A 19,015-nucleotide genomic window follows, 5' to 3' on the forward strand; every position below is an offset into this window, starting at 1 on the left:
TCATGCCTTCTGAATTATTTTGGTCGTTAAAAATTCCCTCTGAACTATTGAGATTGTTAGATTTAAGGACTTTTATCTAATTTCATTCAATTTTACTGTTTCAGTGATTGTTTATGTACTAAACTATGCTTCTCAAACTTTGATATCTACCAAATTATACCCCTCAAACTTTAATATGTACTAAATCATGCCCTGGGAACTTTCATCCATATTAGAATTTTTTTTTTACTAAAATTAGACAAAAATCCTTAAATCTAACAATCTTAATAGTTCAAGGAAAATTTTTAACGGCAAAAAAAGTTCATGGGACATGATTTAGTACATGTCAATGTTCGGAGAGAAAAATTACTATAATTTAACTTAATTATTATTCTAAACTTAATATTATGTCGAGGTATTATTTTTTATTATAAATATATATCATAACTATTTAATATGTATATCCATTTTTTTGTTTTTTCTTAAGAGGGTGATTGTCCCGTCTCGCTTCTATATGAGTTCGTTCCTATGTAGATGGAAAAAAGTTTGGAAGGAAGGAGGGAGTATTGGCAAGGTAGGCCCTAAAATTTAGTCGTCTATAAAAAAATATGTTATTTTTAAAAATAATAAAAAATTGTGTAATTTTAAAAGGAGATAATTTTTTTTTACCCCTAGACTAGGTGGGCCCTAGACATAGGTCTAGCCTGCTTATGCCCAATGTAGAACTGAATATTAGAGGGAGAAAGAGAAGGAGGAGAGTTAATTTCACTTGTTTGGCAAAGAAAAAAGTATATGAAGAAGAAAATAGGTTGATGGATTTGGTCTCTCTTAATCCTCCATTTTGAATCTCTCCAAAAATTGGAGGGTTGGCTGTTAAGTATCAAGTAAATTATAAATAAATACATAAATTTAACTCACAATTGTAAATAAATACATAAATTTAATTTTTAGCGGTAACAATACCTAAGTTATAATTTTAAAACTTCTGTAGGTACTTGGCTGTTAAGTATCAAGTAAATTATCACGTGGCAATCTTTGATTGGTCCACATCATTAAATTGTTATTTTTTATTTAAAAATTAATTTAAATTTACCAATAAAAAATAACACGTGGATAATGATTTGATATTTAATGGCTAAGTACCTACGGAAGTTTCAAAAATATAACTTAAATATTATTACCGTTAAAAATTAAATTTAAATATTTATTTACAATCGAGAATTAAACTTAAAATTGACGCAACAAATTACTCTATATAATAATAAAAAACATTATTGTATATCTTCATTACCAAATCTTTTCTTTGATCCAATCTATTAGTGTGCCGTCTATAGAAACGTGTTAGAAAATACATACAAATTAGTCCCCTCATCACCCACAAATAAAATAATATGATATCAAGGCAAAGAACAAGTCCAATCTTATCCTTCTATACCAAGAAACCAAAAATCCCTTTTCCTCTATAAATAGATGATTCTAAATGCTTTGCTAAGTACCACTTTATTGCTTCAATTTGTAATTGTACCCTAGAAAAGAACAATGTTGTCCTTGATGCTAGAAACATTTGGTAAATCAAGTGCAATGTTGACTAGTTTGTTCTTAGTTTATACAACATTTACACGATTCGTTCCCCATGAAATTCAACTCTATGTTCACACTTTTACCAACAAAATGATGAGCCTAATCTTTCCTTATGTGAAAATTAGTTTCCACGAGTACAGTGGTGACAGTTTCATGCGAAGCCAACTCTATGAAAATATCCAAACTTACTTAAGTGTCAACTCCACAACCCTAGCTCAAAAACTCAAGGCTTCTGATGTTAAAGATAGTAAATCTATGGTTCTAAGCCTAGATGACAACTCCCAAGTCCCTGATCAATTCAAAGGTGTTAAGCTCAAGTGGATTTCTCACAAAATAGACCCCACTGCATCCTCACTAAGGTACAATAAAATCTCTCACTTGTTAAATTAGTATGTGTTAATAATAATAAAAAAAAAATATATAAATGTATTTTAGTTAGTTATAATATGAATTTATAATTAAATGTGATTTCGTTAGTTTGATTTTACAGTTCATGAATACCATTTACAACTAACCAAAGCCCCAAGCAAAGAGTTGAGCTAAAAAGAACTCAATAACCAATTCTTATCAAATCTACTTGTCTCTTTTTGAAATAAGAAAACCTATTACAAACATTATTTTTAAGTCTATAATATTTCTGGTATATACTTTTTTGTTTGCCCCGTTTGTTGGACCGCTATCTCACTTTGATTCCTGCATACAATATTATCTGTTTTGGACCTAAACTCTCACGACAAATTTTATCTATTCTCTCGATATGGAACTTTGATACCCCAAACATTTCTAGCTTCTCATTCTCATATAGAATAATACACCAAAAAGGTTCAAACAATTTGAAATCCCTAATAATAAAACTTATATTTAGTTACATTTTTACTTTAAATCATCTTTAATACTATCAAAATACAATTTTGCATTTAACCCATTTTTTAAGCATATTATACTATAAAGAAAACAAAAGGATTCCTTCAAAAAAAAAAATAAAAAAATACACAACTTAAATTCTGAATCCGCCACTGTTGATAATATTTGCGTTTCGATAGGTGGGGTTATCCAAATTCGGACGACAAAAGGTACTTCACACTCTCCTTCCATAGACGCCACCGCGAACTCATCACCACCGCTTATCTCCGCCACGTCTTGGAGGAGGGAAAACGAATAGCCCTCAAGAATCGCAAGAGAAAGCTTTACACCAATGGCTCTACTGACATTTATCGAAGTGGTAAATCAAGTAAGTGGATCAGTGTGGATTTCGAGCACCCTGCAAGTTTCGAAACACTTGCCTTGGACCCCAAGTTAAAGAAAGACATTATGAAAGACCTCCTTAAGTTCAAAAACGGAAAGGATTACTATACCAAAGTTGGTAAGCCTTGGAAAAGAGGGTATCTTCTTTATGGTCCTCCAGGGACAGGAAAATCAACCATGATCTCTGCTATGGCTAATTTTCTTGATTATGATGTTTATGATTTGGAACTCACTTCTGTTAAGGACAACACTGAACTGAGGAAACTGTTGATTGACAGTTCGAGTAAGTCCATAATTGTGATTGAAGATATTGACTGTTCTCTTGATCTAACTGGTCAACGAAAGAAGAAGAATAAGAAAAAGAAAGATGGAGTACAGAGTAGTAATAGTAGTGACCCTGTTAATGAAGATTCAATAGATGATTATAGTAAGGTGACTCTTTCTGGGCTTTTGAATTTCGTTGATGGGATTTGGTCAGCTTGTGGTGGTGAGAGGCTTATTGTGTTTACTACTAATTATTTTGACAAACTTGATCCTGCTCTTATTAGGAGAGGAAGAATGGACAAGCACATAGAGCTTTCCTATTGTGGTTTTGGGGCTTTTAAGGTTCTTGCCAAGAACTACTTAGATGTTGAGTCACATGATTTGTTTTCTAAGATTGAGTGTTTGTTGGGTGAAACTGAAATGACTCCTGCTGATGTGGCTGAGAATTTGATGGTGAATTCTGAAGAGGAAGACTTAGATGAGTGTATGAAGAATTTGGTTGAAGCACTTGAGAAGGCTAAAAAGATTAAGGCTAAGGAGGAAGAAGAGAAATTATTGGAGAAAGAAAAAGAAGGAATTTTGGGTACTAAAGATGCTGTGAAATGTAATGGATTGATCAATTCAATTGAGGAGGAAGGAGGTTAGAGGAAGAACAAGGTTGGTCATGTGTGTTGTAATTGGAATTAACTAGGTTCTTTAGATATTTATATAAAAAAATTTAAAAAGGAAAAAAGGAAAAGTAAAAAAAAATTGCAAATCTTTGTTTCTAGGACGTGTTGGTAAATATGGTGGTGTGGTGTGGAGTGTGGACATAGCTTAATTAAGTGTCTAGTGTTGTATGTTGTTGGATTTGATTTCATTTGGTACATAATGGTTCAAAATGTTATGTTTGCTTTCCTTTAATTTAGCACAATATGAAATGGTTCCATATTAATTGGGTTTAGGTATCAACAAGTTAATAATAATACGTGTTATTTTAAAATATATATTTTTTTTTTTGGACTCAATTGGGTGAGTGGACTCTAAGTCTGGTCTAGTCCGCCTTAACCAACCTTAACCTTGTGTCAATATGCATATTTACATTCTTTGTAATTAATAAGCTCAAACACAACTCAAAATAAACAATTAGAAAATAACATCGAGAATCTTATCACAATATTTATTTTTTTCGAAAAATTTATCATAATATTTTTAATTATGAAAATTAAAAAATTAAAATAAAAGTATACTTCAAAATATTTGCATATCAATTCAATATTAACTAAAGAATAACAAAAAATCAACAACATATATGTTTATTTTAATATGACTCAATAAGAAAATTAATAAATCACTTATTCAGCTTAATGCAAAAAAAAAAAAACCTTAATATCAACTAAAAAAATATCATATTTTATAATTAGTTAAACTAAAATCCCTCATTTTAATATGTGAATTAATACATTGCATCAATCTAAAAGAAACTTAAAAACAATAACAAATCATCTCCTACAAAATAATTGTTGGATAAATTCCCATACTATTGTCCCATAAATAAAGTTACAAGGAAAATAATTTAGACCTCTTTATAAAGCCTCAACAGACCATTATAACTCATAGAGTTGTCGGTTCTGTTTTCCTAGGCTTAAGTCTTTTATTTCTTAACAATAAAAGGAAGCAAATAAATATCTCAAGACTCTAACAACTTTCAGCTATTCAAGGGAAAATATCTCAACAGATTACAACAAACTTTCTCAGATCAGAAACAAACACAACAACAACAACAACATTATAAATAAGTGGTTCAACCTTCCACTTTGAGCAAGAGACCATTTCGGCCAGCAGAGGAAAAATACAAGGCAGCCCTTGTTTGTTTTGTAACCAACCTCAGAAACAAGAGAGAAAAATATAGAGAGTTAGTGAGAGATATTGTAAGAAAAACCAAGAGAAATAAAGAGAAAGAATAGAGATTACCTACTGAACTTTGTGGCTAGGAATCTCTCATCCTTGTAATCGGTTTGGACTTTGATAGTGAAGAATCAAGCGTCTTTGAGGGAAGCTTGACGGAGATGTACTCTTGATTTCAAGGGGAACTCCGAAATCAAATTTTGTTGTGTTCTTCATTTATTTTTCTGTGGTGTTTCGGTTTATATCTCTTGTAACCAACAAAGATCATTTTTGATCTTTGTTGTTACTGTTTCGGGTTGTGTTTTTTGTATGTGTGTTGCAGGTTTTGAAAGGGAACAAGGGGCTGCCATGAAAGCTACAGCAGTAGCTTGAAGAAAGGAGAAAGGAAGAAGAAGAAAAATAACGCAGCAACATTTTTCTTACCATTGTTGTGTTGCTGCGTTTTTCAGCAAAGAGAGAAGGAAGGAAGAAGAAGAGCTTCGGCTGGGCTGTGTTGAGTTGCAGAAAGAAAAGCAAAGAAAGAGAAGAGGGTGGTTCGGCTGCCATGCTTTGAAGAGAGAAAATGTGTGCTAGGGTTTTCTAGGAAAAGAAAAGAAAGCATTTATATGAAAATAAATGCAATAGGTTTTTGAATTAAATCTGACCTTGAAAAGAGGAGGCATATTCGGATAACAAGAGAGAATATTCTCTTTGGATCCGCACAAAGAGAAAAAGACGAAATTGCCCTTGCTTTATGAACGTTGGGGTGTTGGTGTAGGGGTAGTTTAGGCATCTCGGGAATGACAGCTATTTCCTACAGTGGTATCAGAGCTCGGGGAAGCAAGAAGATTTAACAACACCTGGAAACAACATCAAGAAACAAGCAAGATCATCAAAACATTGAAGAAGCAAAATCTGAAATTATCAAGAAAAGGAAAACTCTAACCTAAACTTTGTCTTGTTACATTCTTACTTTTATTATCTTGTTATAACAATTAAACATGAGTAATATTAGAGTAGATGTTGACAAGTTTGATGGATCGGGGGACTATAGGATTTGGAGGAAGAAGATTAGAGCTCTTCTTGCTCATAACAAATTACTTAGGGTTCTTAGTGAACCTATAGAATGGCCAGAAAATACTTCTAAATCTACACAAGAAGAACTTCTTGAAACTGCTACTGGTTTAATCATTTTTAATTTGTCTGATGCTATTATCAGGTTAGTTGATAAAGAAGATACACCAGCAAAAATATGGAAAAAGCTTGAAGATCAGTTTCAAAAGAAATCTTTAATCAACAAGATCTTTCTTAAAGAAAGGATCTTTGGTTTCAAGATGAGCACTAGCAAGACTCTTGATGAAAACCTAGATGAATTTCTAAGGTTACATATTGAATTGGCTAATTCTGGTGAAAATGAGGCTTTAAGTGATGAGAACCAAGCCATCATCATCTTAAACTCATTACCCGAATCCTACAAAGAAGTGAAGAATGCCATTAAATATGGTAGGACAGAAATTACTTTAGAAGAAGTAATTTCAGCCTTGAAGTCAAAAGACTTGGAGATCAAGAATGAGAAGCATGGAGGTTCTAATGGAGAAGTAAACTTCAGTAGAGGGAGACCCAATCAAAGAAAACATGGACACTACAAAAGTAAAAGTCACAGCAGAGATCACCACAAAGGAAAGAGTCACAACAAGGGAAGATCAAACTCAAAAGAACCAACTGATCCTACGGGATGCTACAACTGTGGCAAGCCAGGGCATTTCAAGAGAGATTGTTATTTTCTAAACAAAGGCAAACCAAATAAATATAAAGGACAGGGAGAAAATTCTAACTCTAAACCTAATTTTCATAAAAATAACCAAGCTAATTATGGTGATGGTTATGAGAGTGTTGATAGTGGTGAAGTATACATTGTTGCATCATCTTTTAAAGATGAATGGATTTTAGATTCAGGTTGTACTTTTCATATGACTAATGACAAGAGTTATATGTTTGATTATAGGGAATCTAAAGGAGGAAAAGTAATCCTTGGAAACAATCAGACTTGTGAGATTAAAGGCTCGGGATCTATCAGATTTAAAATGTATGATGGGATAGTAAGAACCCTAACAGCAGTGAGGTATGTGCCTAATCTTTCTAGAAATTTAATTTCTATTAGTGTGCTTGATGATTTGGGTGTTGTGAGTAAGGTAGAGGCAGGTCATATGAAGCTTAGTAGAGGAGCATTAACAATCATGAAAGGAATCAAAAATGGTGGACTTTACTACCTACAAGGCTCTCCTATTTCAAGCTGTAACATTACAACTCACAACGACAAAGAAGAAGAGATAGCTACTCTATGGCACAGAAGATTAGGGCATATAAGTGAGCGAGGCTTGCAACTCATGAGTGAGCAACAACTGTTGGGTAAGGATAAAGTGAGTAAACTAGACTTTTGTGAACATTGCATACTTGGAAAGCATCACAGATTAAAGTTCACAGCAGGTACTCACAACTCTAAAAGAATACTTGAGTATGTACATTCTGATTTATGGGGTCCAGAAAAAATCAGCACTCATGGTGGTTGTTCTTATTTTTTATCTATAGTAGATGATTATTCTAGGAAAGTATGGATATATCTACTTAAGAATAAAAATGATGCTTTTACAAAATTCAAACATTGGAAATTATTGGTTGAGAACTTAACTAATGAAAAGCTGAAAACTTTAAGAACTGATAATGGTTTGGAATTTTGTAACAATGAATTTGACCTCTATTGTAAAGAAAATGGTTTGCAGCGACATAGAACAGTGAGGATTACACCTCAGCAAAACGGGGTGGCTGAAAGAATGAACCGCACCATACTAAACAAAGTAAGGTGTATGCTACTTCAGTCAGGATTATCTCAAGGGTTTTGGGGAGAAGCTGCCTTGACAGCAGTTCACCTAATAAATAGAAGCCCATCAAGAGCAATTGAAGGTAAAACTCCCGAGGAGAAATGGTCAGGTAAACCTCCAAACCTTTCTCATTTGAAAGTTTTTGGATGTGCAGCTTATGCACATCAAAGCATAGGAAAACTTGAACCTAGGGCTTTAAAGTGTGTTTTCTTAGGGTACCCCGAAGGGGTAAAAGGGTATAGACTTTGGGTAAAGGAAAAAGGGGGATTTAAAACTATGAATAGTAGAGATGTTATATTCCAAGAAAATATTTTTCCTTGTTTACCTAATGAAAAGTCTAGTGCAGGAATGGAAGATACTAACCCTGCAGGTACAAACCTAGAAGTTAAAACCGGTTCTAATCAGGTGGAACAAAATGAAGACACACCGGGAATGGTTCAGGTGGAACCTAACCAAATCCAGCAGCCCATTAACAATGGTCAAGGGGGAGGAACTGATGCTCAACAAGAGATCAGGGATGAAGACACCGAAGAAGACCTTACAAACTATCAGTTGACAAGGGACAGATCTAAGAGGACTCCGAAGCCTAATCAGAAATTCAGCTACAACATTTGGAGTGAAGAATTGGCTTATGCTCTTCTAACAGATTTGGAAATGGATGATATGGAACCCAAGACTTATAGTGAGGCAGTAAATGGAAAGAATTCTAAAGAGTGGAATAAGGCCATGGATGATGAGATGGGATCTCTCAAGAAGAATAAGACTTGGGTTGTGGTACCAAAACCCGAGGGTAAAAGCATTGTGTCTTGTAAGTGGTTGTTCAAGCACAAGGAAGGAAGATCTAAAGGTGAGCCTATAAGGTTCAAGGCTAGGCTAGTGGCTAAAGGTTTCACACAAAAGGAAGGTATTGACTTCAATGAGATTTTCTCTCCGGTGGTGAAGTATAAAACGATTAGAGTGGTCCTAAGCTTAGCTACTCAGTTTGACATGGAGATAGATCAGATGGATGTTACCACTGCCTTTCTCCATGGGGAATTGGAAGAAGAAATATACATGACCCAACCAGAAGGGTATGTAGAGAAGGGAAAACCTAACCATGTTTGTAAACTGGTTAAGTCCTTGTATGGACTCAAGCAATCCCCTAGGCAGTGGAATAAAAGGTTTGACACCTTTATGATGAAACAAGGTTTCTCAAGGAGTTACTATGATGCATGTTTCTATCACAAAGGAACTGACATCAACACAGTCATCTACTTGTTACTTTATGTAGATGACATGCTTATCATAAGCAAGGAAAGATCTCAAGTGGATGAGATGAAGAAGCAACTCAAGGCTGAGTTTGAGATGAAAGACTTGGGGATAGCATCTAAGATACTGGGTATCACTATAAAGAGGGACAGAAAGTTGGGCAAGTTATTCTTGACACAAGAGGACTACATTCAAAAGATTATAGAGAAGTTTTCAATGAAAGATTCAAAGAAAACTTCTCAGCCAATAACTAGCCAGTACACTTTGACAAAGGAACAATGTCCTAAGACCGAAGCAGTAAAGTGCCTTACTCAAGTGCAGTTGGGACTATTATGTACTTAATGGTTTGTACAAGGCCAGATCTGGCCTTTGCCATAAGTACCTTGAGCAAATACATGGCAAACCCAGGAAAGATTCATTGGCTTGCAATGAAATGGGTTTTCAGGTACCTAGTAGGGACACCTAAGGTTGGACTCATCTACAAGCAACAGAAGTTCAGCACCAACATAGAAGGATACAGCGATGCCGACTATGCCGGGGACAGAGACAGCAGAAAGTCTACTTCATCTTACATGTTCCTACTTGGAGGAAACTGTGTGAGTTGGAAAGCCCAACTCCAACCTGTGGTTGCACTTTCAACAACAGAATCGGAGTACATATCAACCACAGAAGCTATTAAAGAAGCCATATGGATGAAAGGACTTTTGACAGAGATTAAGTTACTTAAAGAGGTTCCTAGAGTGTACTCAGACAGTCAAAGCTGTGTACACTTATGTAGGAACCCTGTGTTCCATGACCGAACTAAACATATAGAGATTAAATACCACTTTATAAGGGACAAGGTGACTCAAGGTGAAATACAAGTGGAAAAAGTTCCTACTGAGGAGAACCCAGCAGATATGGGAACTAAGGTGGTCACTCTCAACAAGTTCAAACATTGTATGAACCTGTTGGGAGTTGACACAGGATGGTAAATGGACACATATTCAAGCAATGACCCTCAAAGACAGCAACAAGTAAATAAAGCAAAGGCAGAAACTGTTTGGACTGCTAGTATGGAAATTTAGGTGGAATTTGTTGGATAAATTCCCATACTATTGTCCCATAAATAAAGTTACAAGGAAAATAATTTAGACCTCTTTATAAAGCCTCAACAGACCATTATAACTCATAGAGTTGTCGGTTCTGTTTTCCTAGGCTTAAGTCTTTTATTTCTTAACAATAAAAGGAAGCAAATAAATATCTCAAGACTCTAACAACTTTCAGCTATTCAAGGGAAAATATCTCAACAGATTACAACAAACTTTCTCAGATCAGAAACAAACACAACAACAACAACAACATTATAAATAAGTGGTTCAACCTTCCACTTTGAGCAAGAGACCATTTCGGCCAGCAGAGGAAAAATACAAGGCAGCCCTTGTTTGTTTTGTAATCAACCTCAGAAACAAGAGAGAAAAATATAGAGAGTTAGTGAGAGATATTGTAAGAAAAACCAAGAGAAATAAAGAGAAAGAATAGAGATTACCTACTGAACTTTGTGGCTAGGAATCTCTCATCCTTGTAATCGGTTTGGACTTTGATAGTGAAGAATCAAGCGTCTTTGAGGGAAGCTTGACGGAGATGTACTCTTGATTTCAAGGGGAACTCCGAAATCAAATTTTGTTGTGTTCTTCATTTATTTTTCTGTGGTGTTTCGGTTTATATCTCTTGTAACCAACAAAGATCATTTTTGATCTTTGTTGTTACTGTTTCGGGTTGTGTTTTTTGTATGTGTGTTGCAGGTTTTGAAAGGGAACAAGGGGCTGCCATGAAAGCTACAGCAGTAGCTTGAAGAAAGGAGAAAGGAAGAAGAAGAAAAATAACGCAGCAACATTTTTCTTACCATTGTTGTGTTGCTGCGTTTTTCAGCAAAGAGAGAAGGAAGGAAGAAGAAGAGCTTCGGCTGGGCTGTGTTGAGTTGCAGAAAGAAAAGCAAAGAAAGAGAAGAGGGTGGTTCGGCTGCCATGCTTTGAAGAGAGAAAATGTGTGCTAGGGTTTTCTAGGAAAAGAAAAGAAAGCATTTATATGAAAATAAATGCAATAGGTTTTTGAATTAAATCTGACCTTGAAAAGAGGAGGCATATTCGGATAACAAGAGAGAATATTCTCTTTGGATCCGCACAAAGAGAAAAAGACGAAATTGCCCTTGCTTTATGAACGTTGGGGTGTTGGTGTAGGGGTAGTTTAGGCATCTCGGGAATGACAGCTATTTCCTACAATAATAATAAAAAAAAAAACTTCAAAATAAGTACAAATCACATATATATATATTAATTTATTGTATTAACTAAAACAATAATTAATTAGAAATCAACCTGTTGTAATAGGATACCTAAGAAAATAACTAACTAAAAATAAATTAGATCAACCCTAAATAAACTAAACATATACCCTGAAATTAAGTAAATAGCAAAAAAACAACTAAAAGCTACAAAATTTGATGCCGAAATCTGATGAAGATGATGCATACATGTGTTTGAAGAATTTGGTTGATGTTATTGAGAATGCTAAGGAAGAAGCTGTGAAAAAACAGGCTGAGGATGAAGAAGCTAAGTTAAAGGATAAAGAGGATGAGAAGGTGAAGACTGAGAAAGAAAAGTTAGAAAAAGAGAGTGAGCCAAAAACTGATAATAAGGAAGTGAAAGAGAATGGATCAGTGTCCACTTAGAGTAAGTTTTTTGGTTTTGATTATGCAATGCTGTGTGGCTGGTTTGTCCAATTTTTTATTCCATTTATTTACCCTATAAAATATAAAGTAGATTAAAGCTCTGAATTAATCAGTTTTTGATTGAGCCTTAATTTTATAAAGTTGTTAATATCACTGCATGAAGTATTGTGTATTGATTTGACATTTTAAATTGTTTTGAGCTGTTTGTACTTTTGGGTACAAATATAAATGGTTATTATTCATGATGATGTAATTAAATAAATCAAATGTGTACTTCTCATCAAAACCAAATTAACAAACTACAAATACTTTTTATAAAAAAAAAATACCTGACTAAATGATTATTATTATTTCAAACTTCCAAACAAACTCAAATCCTCTTATTTAACATTCTTCATAATATTATTAAATCTATATTTAACTTCTCTTTTCATAATCTGTACAATTAAATTCTTCATTGCTTGCTGATTTCAAAAAGCTTCATTAGGATTTTGCTAAAAAGCATAAACCAAACTCAATAGTGTTGCAAACACACTTGTCTTCGAAACTTGCTCATTTTTGTTGAGAATCATGCGGTTCTATCTCAAAACCAATTGGCAATGAGTAGAGTAGTACATGTTCTGATATATGACTCAATACTTTTACATTTAATCCATGTGAGACAATGTTCTCCAATAATTTGTTTATGTAGATGAGAATATGAGATTGTATAATATCTACAGAACCAATTACAGGACAAAAGACAGAGATAAGATTTTGAAATTGATGGTTCCAAGAAGAGAACATGTAAGAAGGGTGGTCTGTAGTTGTGACATTTCAACAATTAATCAAGTTTGGTGATAATGCATGACACAAAAACTCGTTTCACTTTTCAGAGATGAATGAAGGCTAAACAACAAGCGTGAGAACAATTACGTTTTTTGTTTTTGTTTTTGTTTTTTATTCTGTTTTTTAAGAGAAAGATGCCAATCCCATTACTATATTAAGTGTCTTTGGTTCTTTTGTTAGAAATATGAAAATGCAAGCCCCAAATAAAATTCACACGATCACAGCTTCAGATTCCCCTGAACCCTAGGTCGAGAATAATAATTAGGCTCATTAGTTGAGAATTATGATAACCTTAAAAGGGGATTTTTCTAAATAAGACTTGTATTTATCGTATGAATTAGACAAATATTACTGATAATATCTGGGATATTGATATCGATATTTTCTGTAACATCTTTTTTGTTTCTTAAATAATGGATGCTGCTAAAAAAAGGAATGCTCCTATCAGCGCATTGAGATATATAGTCAACGATGGTGAGCTCAACATTTTAATATAGGGCATCTTCATGGTCATGCCCTTAATTAATTTATTATATAAACAAAAGGGGCACACATTAAACATTTATTTTTGGTGGGGCGTCCTTTTGGTAAATTGGGAAACTTAAAGGAAATTGCGTACATCTTGATCATCAAGTAATAACAAGTCTATAAATAAGATCTATTATATGAAGTCTCTACATGTTTTTGAGTAGATAATATAACACAAAACAAAATAATGTTGTTCATGGGAGAAATGATGACCCAATTTGGGTCAGTAATTGCTAGCATAATGTTTGGTTATGCAATGTTTCAACAATATTTCCCATATGATCTTAGGCGTTATCTAACAAAATACACAGACAAAATCGTTGGATTGGTGTACCCTTATATCCATATTACTTTCAATGAATACTCTGGCGACCGTTTCAAGCGAAGTGAAGTTTACTTAGCCATCCAAAACTACCTAAGTACCAATTCCACTGCTCGAGCCAAACGACTCAAGGCTGATGATGTCAAAGACACCAAATCATTGGTTTTGACATTGGCTGACAATGAAGAAGTCACTGACGATTTCCAAGGCGTGAAACTGTGGTGGACTTCTTACAAAAGCACCCCCAAAAACTCAACCTTTTCGTGGTATCCTAACTCAGATGAGAAGAGGTATTACAGGCTCACTTTCCATAGACGACATAGAGAACTAATCACCACTACTTATCTGAGTCATTTGGTCCAAGAAGGAAAAACCATAGCCATTAAAAATAGGCAACGAAAGCTTTACACTAATGGATCAGGTGAGAGGTATTATGGTGGGAAACAGACCAAGTGGAGCCATGTCCTGTTTGAGCATCCGGCTAGTTTCGATACTTTGGCTATGGAACCCGAAAAGAAGCAGGAGATTATAAAGGACCTTCTTAAGTTCAAGAAGGGGAAAGAGTATTATGCTAAAATTGGGAAAGCTTGGAAAAGAGGGTATCTTCTTTATGGTCCTCCTGGGACTGGAAAATCAACTATGATCTCTGCTATGGCTAATTTTCTTGATTATGATGTTTATGATTTGGAACTCACTGCTGTTAAGGACAACACTGAGCTTAAGAAGCTGTTGATTGACACTTCGAATAAGTCTATTATTGTGATTGAGGATATTGATTGTTCACTTGATCTTACTGGTCAACGGAAGAATGAGAAGGAGAAAGGTGAAGATGAGGAAAAGAGTAAAGACCCTATGAAGAAAGCTAAAGAGGAAGATAACAATAAGAGTAAGGTGACTCTTTCTGGGCTTTTGAATTTCATTGATGGGATTTGGTCAGCTTGTGGTGGTGAGAGGCTTATTGTGTTTACAACTAATTATGTTGACAAACTTGATCCTGCTCTTATTCGGAGAGGAAGAATGGACAAGCACATAGAGCTTTCTTATTGTGGTTTTGAAGCATTTAAGGTTCTTGCCAAGAACTACTTAGATGTTGAGTCACATGATTTGTTCTCTACAATTGAGCGTTTGTTGGGTGAAACTGATATGAGCCCAGCTGATGTGGCTGAGAATTTGATGCCAAAATCTGATGAGGATGATGCAGATAAGTGTTTGAAGAATTTGGTTGATGCTATTGAGATTGCTAAGGAAGAAGCTGTGAAAAAGAAGGCTGAGGAGGAAGAAGCTAAGTTGAAAGCTAAAGAAGAAGAAAAGGTAAAGACTGAGAAAGAAAAGTTAGAAAAAGAGAGTGAAACAAAAACTGATGAAGTAAAAGTGAAATGTAAATGTGGTAATGGAACATTAGATAAGGAAGTAAAAGAGGAAAATGGATCATAGAGTGAGTTTTTCTTTTGGTAAGAAATAAGTTACATTAGTGTTTTGATTAAGTTTTGATATGTATTGTATGGTCTCATTTATCCATGTTTATTGCTTTTCTATTTTAGCTATAAAGATTGTTTTGAGACTCTGGTTTGTCCTGTTGTACTTGTAGTATCATGCTTTTGCTTTTTTTTTTGTTTTTGTAAAATTCAGATAAATTGGCCTTTTCAATCAGTAATGGCCATCTTATAATGACCTTTTTTGAATTGGTTTGACCGTTTTGTCATTTTGTGTTAAAATAAAATGGCCAGCAAGAAACCCAACGTACTTTTCTTTTTATTAATATGCGATCACACTCACACCCACACAATCACACCACATTACATAATACACCCAATAATTTATTAGTTTAAAATATATTAGTCCCTTTCTAAGTCTAACCTAAATAAATCATTATAGTAAGTAAAGCTTTTATTTGAAGATAGGCCAATTGCATTGTCCATGCCACTTGGATATAACAAAACAATTACATTGATAAGTTCAAATGGAGATAAAAAGACACAATTGAAGACAAAACACCGAAGGAGGTGTGAAAAGACAATTTTGAAATGATTTATTTATGGTTTTTAAATAATTATGTTAATTGTATTAATATATGTGTGCTACTCATATAAGAGGTGTACACATAATTAATTTATTGACATTTAATGTAGATAAATAAATAATATTTTAAATTCGGAAAGTTTTGCCCTTAAAATTTGAGTGTAGAATGTTAAATGTAAGTAAAATTATAGTTAAAATGGTTTAACCGGTAAAAATTCGATAATTTATGATAGATCTTGGATGTGGATGTTTTCCTTTTAGATCATCTTCAATAAAGTGCTATGATCCATGTTTATTAAATTATATTTTAATAGTAGTATATAATATAGTTTAAATTTGATACATAAAAAATGATGTTAAATTTTTTACAAAAATATGATATGAGCTAAAATTTACATAACAATACATATTACTTTTTTATTAACTTTTTTTATATTAGTACCTTTAATGATTTTTTTTATATTTTTTTATATATTTAACTAGATTTTTATACTTTTAATTAAAATTTAATGTATTTGTTGATTCTTTTACACATTTTTATTGGAAATAATATTAATTTATCACTAATTGAAGTAAAATTGTAAATTTAGGCTAAATATAATATTAACTCAATTTTTGAGCTATATTTAACCGAGAATTTACATACTCAATTGAAGATGGTATAAGACCATCTTTAATTTAAGATATAAAATTTGTGCTAAATTTGACACAAAAATTAAATTTATATTACATTTAGCCCACTATTTATAATTGTGCTCTAATGTAAAGATATAAAAAAATATAATTATTATTGATCATCGTTTAATATTTTATTAAAAATATACTAACATCATTATTTATTTATTTATTTTATTGTTTAAATAAGGGTAATATAGTAAATAAAGAAGATAAAATAATATAAAAGTCAATAAATCATAAAAATTAGTAACACTATAGTAAATAAAAAAAATGTATAATTTATTGTGGATTAAATTTGACACAATATATTAAATTTTACACAATGTTATATATTGTGTCAAATTTAATATAATTTTTAATATATGTCGAATTTAACACATTTTTTAAAACATCATTAGAGTAATATTTTTTTTAATCGTGCTAAAATATAATAATATACTATTTTTGTTAGTACTTTAAAATCTCTATAACTAACACGTAATGCCCACCTTAAAATTACCATAAAATAAAAAAAGTGAGGATGAGATGTGCACATCCATATTTCTATTGTTGAAAAAAAAAGAAAAAAAAATTAATGCCCATACACTGTTACACAATACACATTGGAGAGTAGCTAGAAACCAAACCACTCTTCAAATTGCCAGTAACACATTACCTCATAATAATAATAATAATTCATAAAATCAGGTTTTCCATGCTGACGGTAGCCATAATACGTCAGCTGACTATCATGTGAAATGATACACATGACGTTCACAGTATTTTATTAACTCATTATTTTCTAAATACTGGTCCCAATTTAGACAGTAATAAATATTATATTTAAAATTACTTCCAGATTCCACTACCAAAATTAAGATTTTTTTTTTGGATAATGAACAAAATTAAGTTTAGATATACTATTTTGATATATATTTTATATTTTACAAAATGCAGGGTTACAAATATCTTAGCAAATGATGAAAATCTATAGAAATTTTTTATTATTATTATTTTTTTTACAACATTACATGTTACAATGGAACATTATGCAAGACAAATTAGAAATCTGGTATAAATATTTACAAGAAATTAAGTATGAGTTTGTTTTGAAACTCAAGTATACAAAGGGGTAAAAATTACTTATTACTAATGATAGTATTATTAACATTGGTCTTACACTGACATTACTGTGAAAAATAAACGTTATTATTAAGAAGTTAATAGGTAATGTGAGAGTTAGCTATATATGATTACCGAAAATTTATCTATATAAATCGATCACTATTAATCCATTCAAACCAACCAGTGATTAAAAATGCCCTATTTTAGTTGAATACAACTTTAATAGGACAGGATCAACTGATATTTTTTTTTTTGATCAAGAAGAAGAAACTTCATTAATCTACTCAACAAATACAAACAAATTCACTTCTACAAGAGAAGCAACCACCACCACTTCACCTAATTACAAATCAATCTATGAATCAAGTCTTTCTCCTTCCTAGAGCATTTTCTATCTTTAATCAATAAAAGTCTATACTTCACTTCACTTTTAATTTTATTTACAATGCAATTTACAGAATTAGAAAAAGAATAGACTAAACAAGTGTTTCGATTCCACCACAGATGGTAGATCACAGCCGCAATCAAGAGGACCAAAATTCTGTCCACCATAGTCGGCTTAGGGCAGCCCAACCAAACTCTCCAACTATCATAGTCCTCAGACCAACCAACCATGCCCAGCCATTGAAAAATCCTGTACAAAACCAGCAAAGACAGTCTGCACTTGAAGAACAAGTGGTTATGACTCTCAATATCAATATCACAAACCACACAATTCAGATTAGACATAGGAATGTTCAACTTGCTAAGATGATCCCTTGTTAACAACTTGTCTTGGGTTGCTTGCCAAAGTTGGAAGGTGTGTTTAGGCATGCTCAAACCATGCCAAATAGCCCCATTGCAGAAATAACGTACGATTCGGCAAATAAGCTGCAATAAAATCTACTGGTTTTGAACTTATCTCCACCCGCTGCCACAACCTCATCTTTGTTGAAGGTTGTTCGTAACCTGCAGAGTTTTCTCCAATACCAACTAGTATCCATGCTCATTCTATAGGACCAGAAATCACTCCCCTTAAGATAAATTGAGTTAATCCACTTAACCCACAATAAATCTTTTTTGCTCATCAAATCCCAAATGAATCTAGCTAAGGAAGCTTTATTCCATTTAGAACCATCCTTGAACCCAAGACCACCATAAGCTTTAGGAAGGCACACCTTTTCCCAACTTATCAAGTGAACTCTAGGGCGATTGTCTTTTAAACCCCAAAGGAAACCGCGGCAAAGTTTCTCAATCTCCTTAATCACACTTTGAGGTAACATGAACACTCTCATCCAATAGTTTCTTAATCCTATCAAAGTAGAATGGATTAATTGAACACGACCAGCATAGGAAAGATGTTTGTTGGCCCACGAATGAAGCTTATTTTTCATCTTTTTCAAGATCGGCCCACAATCCTCAAGTTTCCATTTGGTAGGTCTAAGAGGGATTCCAAGATACTTGAGAGGAAACTCTCCTATAGAAAGATTTATTTTCTGAGCAAGAGGAATTGGATGATCAACTCCACCAAAATAAACCTGAGATTTAGCAAAATTTATAGAAAGTCCTGAAGTCTTGCTAAACTCATCAAGCAGAGTTTGAATGACATTGAGAGAACCCTCATTCCCTTTACAAAAAATTACTAAATCATCCGCAAAACAAAGATTAGTAAGTTTCAGTTTTTTGCATAAGGGATGATACCTGAACTCCTTATCTCTGGCCGCTTTTTGGATGCTTCGAGACAGATATTCCATGACTAGAACAAAAAGGAGGGGGGAAATTGGA

General features: G+C 33.2%; 2 protein-coding genes and 1 long non-coding RNA gene across 3 annotated transcripts; 2 read left to right on the forward strand and 1 right to left on the reverse strand.

The window, feature by feature from the left end:
• The first annotated feature begins 1,410 nt into the window (after nt 1-1,410).
• LOC115698510 (AAA-ATPase At3g28510) lies at nt 1,411-3,967 on the forward strand. Its single transcript, XM_030625588.2, has 2 exons — nt 1,411-1,919; nt 2,604-3,967. Exons 1-2 carry the CDS (start codon nt 1,519-1,521, stop codon nt 3,712-3,714), a joined length of 1,512 nt encoding a protein of 503 aa, XP_030481448.2. The 5' UTR covers nt 1,411-1,518; the 3' UTR covers nt 3,715-3,967.
• Nucleotides 3,968-4,608: 641 nt separating this feature from the next.
• On the reverse strand, nt 4,609-11,589 carry LOC133030355 (uncharacterized). Its single transcript, XR_009684196.1, has 3 exons — nt 10,591-11,589; nt 10,426-10,502; nt 4,609-5,795 (listed from the first exon to the last, which is right to left on the reverse strand). It is a non-coding gene; the product is annotated as an uncharacterized LOC133030355 (long non-coding RNA).
• Nucleotides 11,590-13,208: 1,619 nt separating this feature from the next.
• On the forward strand, nt 13,209-15,011 carry LOC115698506 (AAA-ATPase ASD, mitochondrial). Its single transcript, XM_030625584.2, has one exon. It carries the CDS (start codon nt 13,316-13,318, stop codon nt 14,882-14,884), a length of 1,569 nt encoding a protein of 522 aa, XP_030481444.2. The 5' UTR covers nt 13,209-13,315; the 3' UTR covers nt 14,885-15,011.
• Nucleotides 15,012-19,015: the final 4,004 nt, after the last annotated feature.

Source organism: Cannabis sativa, chromosome 8 (assembly GCF_029168945.1).
Source record: "Cannabis sativa cultivar Pink pepper isolate KNU-18-1 chromosome 8, ASM2916894v1, whole genome shotgun sequence".
In the NCBI taxonomy this organism is placed as follows: domain Eukaryota; kingdom Viridiplantae; phylum Streptophyta; class Magnoliopsida; order Rosales; family Cannabaceae; genus Cannabis; species Cannabis sativa.

Bases quoted from the DNA above. Each gene is read 5' to 3' on its own strand.
- LOC115698510 (XM_030625588.2), top strand. From the start codon at position 1,519: ATGTTGTCCTTGATGCTAGAAACATTTGGTAAATCAAGTGCAATGTTG. The intron at 1,920-2,603 runs GTACAATAAAAT...GCGTTTCGATAG, and splicing joins CCCACTGCATCCTCACTAAG to GTGGGGTTATCCAAATTCGG.
- LOC115698506 (XM_030625584.2), top strand. From the start codon at position 13,316: ATGTTGTTCATGGGAGAAATGATGACCCAATTTGGGTCAGTAATTGCT.